Consider the following 7,793-nt stretch of genomic DNA (forward strand, 5'->3'; position numbering starts at 1 on the left):
TCTGTTTAAATGGGACTTCAACACATTTTTATCCTTTGCTCTCCCCATACTGAAAAAATGTTCTACATTTTGATTACCTTTAATTTTTAAAAATCAACACCGTAAGGGAAGATGGTTTTCTAACATCTGGCTGCAAAGCACCAAAACGTTTCATTGTGGGTCTCCTGCAGGCTAAGGTGTTATTTAGTTTCCACGCTGCAGCGAAGTGGAAAAATGTTTGTCACTGCAGATTTTAAAGGTTGTGCAGATTTCTTTGGAATAGGCTTTAAAAAAATAACCACGAAGAGAAAGAAAAACAGCCACAAGAATTGCAAACATCCACTGGGTGAAACTTGCTGACGGTGACTGGCACAGGGTTTTCCCCTGTGTTGACACCTATCTGTCAGTGTCATGAGAAAGCTGTCGTTCTGAAAGAAATGTGCTAGCAGATGGATGGATGGATGGCACCATCTCTGAAACCTGAACTGAAATAACAGCAAGGAGCTCATATAAATGTTACTGGGACAAAATAGAGAATACATGAAAGTAAAACTATGATTGAAGGAAAAGAAGAAACCTCATGTTCCTTTAAATGCTGGCTGTTTATGGAATTTTTGAATGTCAAATTTAAGAAAAAATAAATTTCTTCACATCCTTTTCAGCACTAGAACCGTGTCCCTCATTTTTCCACACAAGCAAACTCTTTGTCCTATATTTAGTTTGTTGGGATCTGCTCATCCTGCTCCTCACCAGATGTTTACTGTTCCCTCCAGGACCACTAGAGGGCAGTGCTTCAAAAAACAGTGAGTAGATCTGCTTCCTGTAGCACAAACACGGAAAAGGAGTTGGGGAGGGAGAAGTTGTTGAACTTCGTCAACGCAATGATAGTAAATTTTCGTTATTTTTTGCTTTCTGTTTTAATCTAACCAACATTTCGCCAGTTCTCGCCGTGGCCTAACCCACGGAGGCGGGTGGATTCGTGTCTGTCTGCCTTTAACTGTCGATTTTCGGTGTTTTTGAAAGCGAAAGCAAATTGAAGCGGGCCTGTGAAGCCATGTCTGACAACATGGATGAGGATGAGCCTTTACCTCTCCAGCAGGACCTGACCTGCCCTGTATGCCAGGGCATATTCCGGGACCCGATGCTGTTGCCTTGCACCCACAGCTTCTGTCGGGAGTGTCTGGTGAAAAATTGGGAATACAACAAAAAGTGTCCCGTCTGCAGGGAGGTGTGTGAGGAAGACAAGGCCATCGCCAATCGTGCGCTCAAGAGCGCCTGCGAGACCTTCCTTAAACAGACGAACAAACGACCGAAAACCATTCAGCCCAGTGAGGCAGTCTGCAACCTGCACCTGAAACCCCTGGAGCTGTACTGCGAGAAGGACGAGGAGCCGGTGTGCGTGGAATGCGTCACTCTGCACAGCACCCACAGGCTGTACACACTGAGCGATGGAGCGCCCATGTGCAAGGTAAGAGTTCCCCCAACCAGTTTTTCAGACTCTTCTTGAGAAAAAATGGTATGCAATCCTGTTTCCACAAGGAGGAACTGGTTTGTTTGAGATTTCTTAAAAGCTGACAAACTGTAGTTGAGGTAGAGCTGCCCATTTAGTAATATGTTATGTAAAGGTGTGTAATTAACAGTAAGTTTCCCAAACGTGGTTTAAGGCCAGTGCCAGACTAAAAAATAAGTTTACAAATAAGTTTTTAGTTAGCGTTAATGCCCTTTCTATCAGCTATGTATGCTCTGATATAATGTCATCAGCAGGAACGTTGACAAGTTTGGATCTTCTGTAAAAGGAGATCATCAACAAATAGATCAGATGCACATAATCTGCCATTAAAGACAGAAAATTGTTCACAGGATCGTTACTGCAGTTTGTACACGCCCCCAAAGCACCACAGTGAATGCTTGTGAATATCTTGGCCTGCAATAAACGGTGTCACCCTTTTTTTTGGTAACAGCTCTCTGGTAACTCTTTGCCCCACAACATTTTTTGTTGAAGCACAATCTTTTGGGCAGCAATGGCTCTGGTAGTAGAAAGGGTCAATCCCCAGATCCTACGGTCTGTTGAAGTATCCTTGAGCAAGATACTGATAGATGGCTAGCCCTAGTAGAAAGAACTTTGAATGCTCATATTAAATAGAAGGCACAATATAAGTATATAATATAAGTACCAGACCATTTACAATTTGATGTCATCTTATCTGTCTAACATATGTATATTTGTGTTGTGTGTGTAACCCTTGTCACTGGCCTAAAGGATTTTGTGATAATGATGTTTTTTGCAGAAAGAGCTGAGCGACAGAGTCCACATTTTTGAAAGGAAAGTGGACACTTACAAGAAAACATCTCGCAATCTCAAAAACGCAGTGAAATACATCAAGGTAGGGTCACTGACATGTCTCACGGTGTTCTTATTACATGTATAGTGACTAAGCTGGTTATTAATAGCAGCAGTACTGGTATTTTAAATTCAGACGTCTTCAGTTTTTAAAGCGTGGCTCCCTGGGGCGATCTGTAAAGTACTTTGCCCCCTTATGCTAAACTGATCCGGTGCAGATTACATTCCAAAGGAAAGATGAGACTATAGAACATGTAGATGGGAAGTTATGGAGAGAAATATGCCTCAGAAGCATCTCAAATACGTACGATATTACCCACAGGCAAAAACTACACTGTACACTGATTTATGTGCAACTTCTGTGGACTCCAAAATACAGGCTTCAATCCACACAATAATACAAAGCAATTTGACCACACATGCGCTGTTCTGTTTATTGAGAACAAGAAAAGACTTTTTCATTAAAAAAAAAAATTTATACATTAAAAAAAAAGACAAATACGGAGAGCGATCCCAGATGTGTCCATTTCACTCTGTGTCATGAAACAAAAGTTTCACAAATCACTGTACACAATTGTACGCTTGTGGATCATATCGTTCATATTTGCAACGCTTTTAAAGCATATTTCTCTCCATGGGATATGGGGTATTCATTTCACTGCTGCACATTAATATTTTTCTGGTACACAGCACAAATGTACAGTACAAATGCAAAACATAAAACACCAGAGGCTGCTCACGTCTGATTTCATACGCGATGTTCCATAAACAAACTCTCTGCTCTGTCTTAATACAGTATCAGGCTGAAGAAGCAGAAAAACAGATCAAAGCAGAGTTTCAGAGGCTTCACGACGTGCTTACTGCAGAAGAAGCCATGCGTCTTAAAGCACTGTCTGATGAGGAGGGGGAGAAGATCACTGCCATACACAAACTGATTGAAAGCACAGAAAAGGATGTTGTCGCTATGAAGGAGCTCATTGATACAATTAAGAAGGAGATGGGCAATGAGGATCTACCGCTCCTTCGGGTAAAAAAAAAAAAAAAAGTCTCTTATCACAATGTCGTTTTGTGTCTCACAAGTGCTTTACATGACTTGAATCAAACTCATTTCGGTCACTTTTTTTTGTTTCAGAATTTCCAGAATTTAAAAAGACAGTAAGTCCCTGCAAAGCTCGATGTAATCAGAAATAATCTTTGCAAAACAATCTCTGTTATAGATTAAATATATCTAAAAAATTCATTACAAAGATGTTTTTAATAAATATTTGCACAATCGATTTTCTTTATGTAGCTCTCTTTTTCTTTTGCTAAGTTACAACTGTCTCTCGTTAACTTTACACATTGCCGTCTCTTGTCTAGAGCTCACTGGCCTCGTTCAGAGCCTCGCCTTCCCTACGGATCCCTTTTGAACGTGGCCAAACACGTTGGTGGTCTGGGCTTCAACGTATGGAAGAAAATGCAGTCTCATGTGAAATATTGTGAGTACGTTACACGGTGGGATTTTGGAACAGTGGAACTGCCTTTATTGTCTGAAATATACACAAATTTTAGAAGGCCTCATTTTTACTTTGAACCACTAATTGGTAACATTTCCCCCTTTTGAAGACACACATGCGCTAGAATGCATCTCATAGGCTAAATTTTATTATAGGAATTGTGAATGTAAATCAGCATTACACTTCAGTCATTGCCTGAAAACCAGTGTTGTAGTGGACTGAGCTGTTTATCATGTATTTGGTATCATTTAACAGTGATCCAGATCCTCCATGAAAACTGAACTTGTGCTTGTTGATGGCTATGCTACAGACAGAAGGCAAAAATAACTAGTCTGTTTATTTATTTCAGACAGAAAGAAATGCTACTGAACCTTGGAATCAGTACATTTTAATACTAGTTAGTCTTTTCCTGCCAGCACTTAATAGTGGATGCAACAACAGTGTTTGTAGTCTTGAGCTCTAGAACAGTGCATGGAGATTGTATGTGACTTTCATACATTTCATACATTTAGCATATCTCTTCACAAGAAATCTGACCCCCATTGTGCCTTTTCTCACCCTGTGTGTGCAGATCCAGTGCTGTTGAACCCGAACACAGCCTCGCCTTGGCTGTCTTTGAGTCCAGACCTGGTCAGTGTGAAGGAAAGCTCAGAGCGGCTGACCGTCCCCGATAACCCAGAGCGCTTTGATCCCTGCGTCTTTGTCCTAGGTGCTGAAGGTTACACCTCCGGGAAACACAAATGGGATGTCCTTGTAGGTGACAACCCCAAGTGGATAGTGGGAGTGTGCAGAGAGTCATTGCCGCGTAAAAAGAAGTTTACAGTTGCAACAAACCGCGGTGTGTGGGCCTTAGGACTGAGCAAAGGGGTGTATAGTGTAATGACAACTAAGCGTGAAGAGCTGCAGCTTCAGCAGCGACCTGAAAAGATTCGAGTCAAGCTTAATATAGAAAAGGGAGAGGTGTCATTTTGGGATGGAGGGTTAGGGAAGCACCTGGTCACACTTACACACAAGTTTGAAGGTGCGATATTTCCTATTTTTGGTCCTGGCCTCCATAGCTCGCCCATGGATCTGGTTCCAGGAAAAATAGCTATACACATGTCAACAACCCAAGATAAGGTTATTGACGTAAAGATGCAACATTGAAAATCAATGATGAAAAACTTTTAAAAGCAAGATAAACTCGACAACCCTTTACCAGTCGGTCAGGGGTAACGAGAACATCAAATAAAAGTTTAAAAGATTAAATCTGCCAGTAGATGAAACATCAGTTTAAGTATAAAGATGAAAATAATGACGCTGACATAATGTTCGAAACGCATGATAAAACACAATGTCAGAAACGCAATTTAGAGTGAAATGCCTAAACTTTAAAACATGCAAACCAGCCTGCAAAAGACAGTCAAGATGAAATGTGTTGACGGCGTGCAGAAGACAGAAACCAAGAAGTGATCAAAGGATGACACTTTGTGCCGTAGTGCCTTTGCTGAGGGAAACCGAATCCACTGATCTTTTGGCACCTTGCTAGTGACCGACCAAAGGAGGAAAAAGTAAACTGAATTTGGGATGTCACGGTATGTTGTATCGAAGATGATCGCCATGATCGAAAGTTTCTTGCTGTGTTAATATTACCCATATGATAGTCTCATAAATAATTAACAGTGACTGTGATGTATGACACCACCAACATAGGTGGTGATATTACAGCTTAATGCGGGCTGCCGTTCAGGCTGCGATTTACAACCACAGTAAGGATGTGGTTATTTATATCAGAGCGATGAGTTATCAGCCTGTGGTCCACACACAGACACTCATGCTTTTTGTCCCGTCTCTACTCATAGATGTATTTTGTTGTTTCTTTCTTTTTTCTTTGTTTTCATTATGCATTGCATTGATGGAAGATTTCAGGCCTTATTGATTTGTTTATGAGTTCACGGAGTTGCCTTTACACAGTTTGTTTTGCACAACTGTTTTCTGGCCCTCTGCACCTCCCTACCCTCGTGTTTTGAGCGTAGTTAATGTGGCCAAACAGAAACAAAACACATGACGAAAACAAAGGATTGGACTGATAGCTTTATTTATTTTTTTAACCAATGAAATAAAGGCGATGATGGTGATTGTTTGAAACTTCACTGTTATATCTAAAGTCACTTGCTTCTGGGTTTTAGGGGATGTTATTGTAGTTGTTGTTAGCCTTTGATTCAATTTGATTTTTGTGAGGAATCAACATTTTCTCAAATATACACTTAAAAAAACGTGTTTCAAATGTTTTTGGTGATGCTGATGTTTTGGATTAAAATGCAAAATGAAACTGCTGATTGTTGGGATAGTTAGACTCCTATGCTGGCTATCATTCACTATACTAAGTTCATGCTTAGCAACACTTTGTGATATAAAATATACTACTGCAGTGTGTAACCTCAAAACATTAACAATTGTGTGTCGGTCTTCAATTAAAAAAGTTTCAAATTAAATGTGTGTTGACTTCTTTTCAAAACATTTACAAACAGTATGGGGAACTTTATTCAGCAGGGAGCAGAGGAGTTCAGCAGTGGTGAAAATAATACTTTAACCTGTTAATTTGCAGAAATCAATAAGTGCTTACAGATACTCAAACAAAAAGCAAGAACATAAGAGGGAGAATGAGAATGACAGTGGGACAGATGTAGCAGTGTAGATACAAGGAGTAGAGGTAGTGACGGGAGATGAGTTTAAATACCTGACATCAACGGTCTGCACAAGAGCAGTGAAGAGAGTCCAGGATGGAGGATGGTGATGAGTCTGCATACCAGCAGGAAGTTGAGCGGCTGGTACTCTGGTGCAGTCAGCACAATCTGGAGACTCTTAAAACTGTAGAAATGACAGTGGACTTCAGGAGACTCTGCCCCCCCTTACCATATCAGACAGCCCTGTGTCGACTGTGAAGAGCTTCAAGTTCCTGGGTACCACCATCTCCCAGGACCTGAAGTGGGAGACCAACATCAACTCCATCCTCAAAAAGACCCAGCAGAGGATGTACTTCCTGAGACAACTGGGGAAGTACAGTCTTCCACAGGAGCTGCTAATCCAGTTCTACACTGCGGTCATTGAGTCTGTCCTGTGCTCCTCCATCACAGTCTGGTATGGTGCAACCACTAAACAGGACAGGAGCAGACTGTACGGGCAGTAGAAAGGATCATCGGTGCCCCCCTGCCCTCCATCCAGGATCTGTACCTCTCAAGAACCAGGAAACGGGCAGGGAAAATCATCACAGACCCCTCACACCCTGGACACAGACTTTTTGATCTCCTGCCCTCTGGCAGACGGTACAGAAGCCTGCAGACCAGGACCACCCGACACAGGAACAGTTTCTTTCCCCTCGCCATCTCCCTTCTAAACAGTTGACCTGTCACACTGCTCCCACTGCCAGACTGCAACTGCACCTTATGTACATTCTGTAGTATTCATTCCACCTCATTTCATTCCTGTATTTTATGTATATAAGTTTAGATTAGTTATTTATAGTTGGTTTACACAGCTTTGTGTATGTATGTGCATGCATGTGTAATGTATATATGGACACGTGTGTGTGTGTGTGTGTGTGTGTGTGTGTGTGTGTGCGCGTGCGTATGATTTACATGGCTGTGCTTGAGAGCCACCATCTACCGGAACCAAATTCCTTGTATGTGTCTGCGCATATACTTGGCCAATAAACACGATTCTGAGATGAGAATCAGGGGTAATTTGTGATGGAACGAGAAGGTTCAGAATAAGGTAGTGAGACCTGTGATGTGTTGCTCTGACCAAAAGCACAGGAGGCAGAGCTGAAGATGCCAACATTTACAAGCAACCAGAATGGACAAGATTAGAAATTAATTTTCGAGAGGAACAGCTCAGGCTGAGAAGTTTGGACACGTGCAGAGGAGGGATTGTGGATGTATTGGACTAAGGACGTTAAATATGGAGCTGTCAGGTAGGAGGAAAAGAAGACCACATAG

At 41.6% G+C, this 7,793-nt stretch overlaps 1 protein-coding gene across 1 annotated transcript; it reads left to right on the top strand.

Moving 5' to 3' along the window:
• The first annotated feature begins 800 nt into the window (after positions 1-800).
• trim35-28 (tripartite motif containing 35-28) lies at positions 801-6,290 on the top strand. Its single transcript, XM_031726113.2, has 6 exons — positions 801-1,447; positions 2,268-2,363; positions 3,117-3,347; positions 3,453-3,475; positions 3,680-3,798; positions 4,388-6,290. Exons 1-6 carry the CDS (start codon positions 1,034-1,036, stop codon positions 4,960-4,962), a joined length of 1,458 nt encoding a protein of 485 aa, XP_031581973.2. The 5' UTR covers positions 801-1,033; the 3' UTR covers positions 4,963-6,290.
• The last annotated feature ends 1,503 nt before the right edge of the window (positions 6,291-7,793 follow it).

The sequence above is a fragment of the Oreochromis aureus genome, linkage group 11 (genome assembly GCF_013358895.1).
Source record: "Oreochromis aureus strain Israel breed Guangdong linkage group 11, ZZ_aureus, whole genome shotgun sequence".
NCBI classification, from domain to species: Eukaryota; Metazoa; Chordata; class Actinopteri; order Cichliformes; family Cichlidae; genus Oreochromis; species Oreochromis aureus.

Coding starts and splice junctions, on each gene's coding strand:
- trim35-28 (XM_031726113.2), top strand. CDS start 1,034: ATGTCTGACAACATGGATGAGGATGAGCCTTTACCTCTCCAGCAGGAC. Junction 1,448..2,267: donor ATGGAGCGCCCATGTGCAAG/GTAAGAGTTCCC, acceptor TGTTTTTTGCAG/AAAGAGCTGAGCGACAGAGT. Junction 3,799..4,387: donor GCAGTCTCATGTGAAATATT/GTGAGTACGTTA, acceptor CTGTGTGTGCAG/ATCCAGTGCTGTTGAACCCG.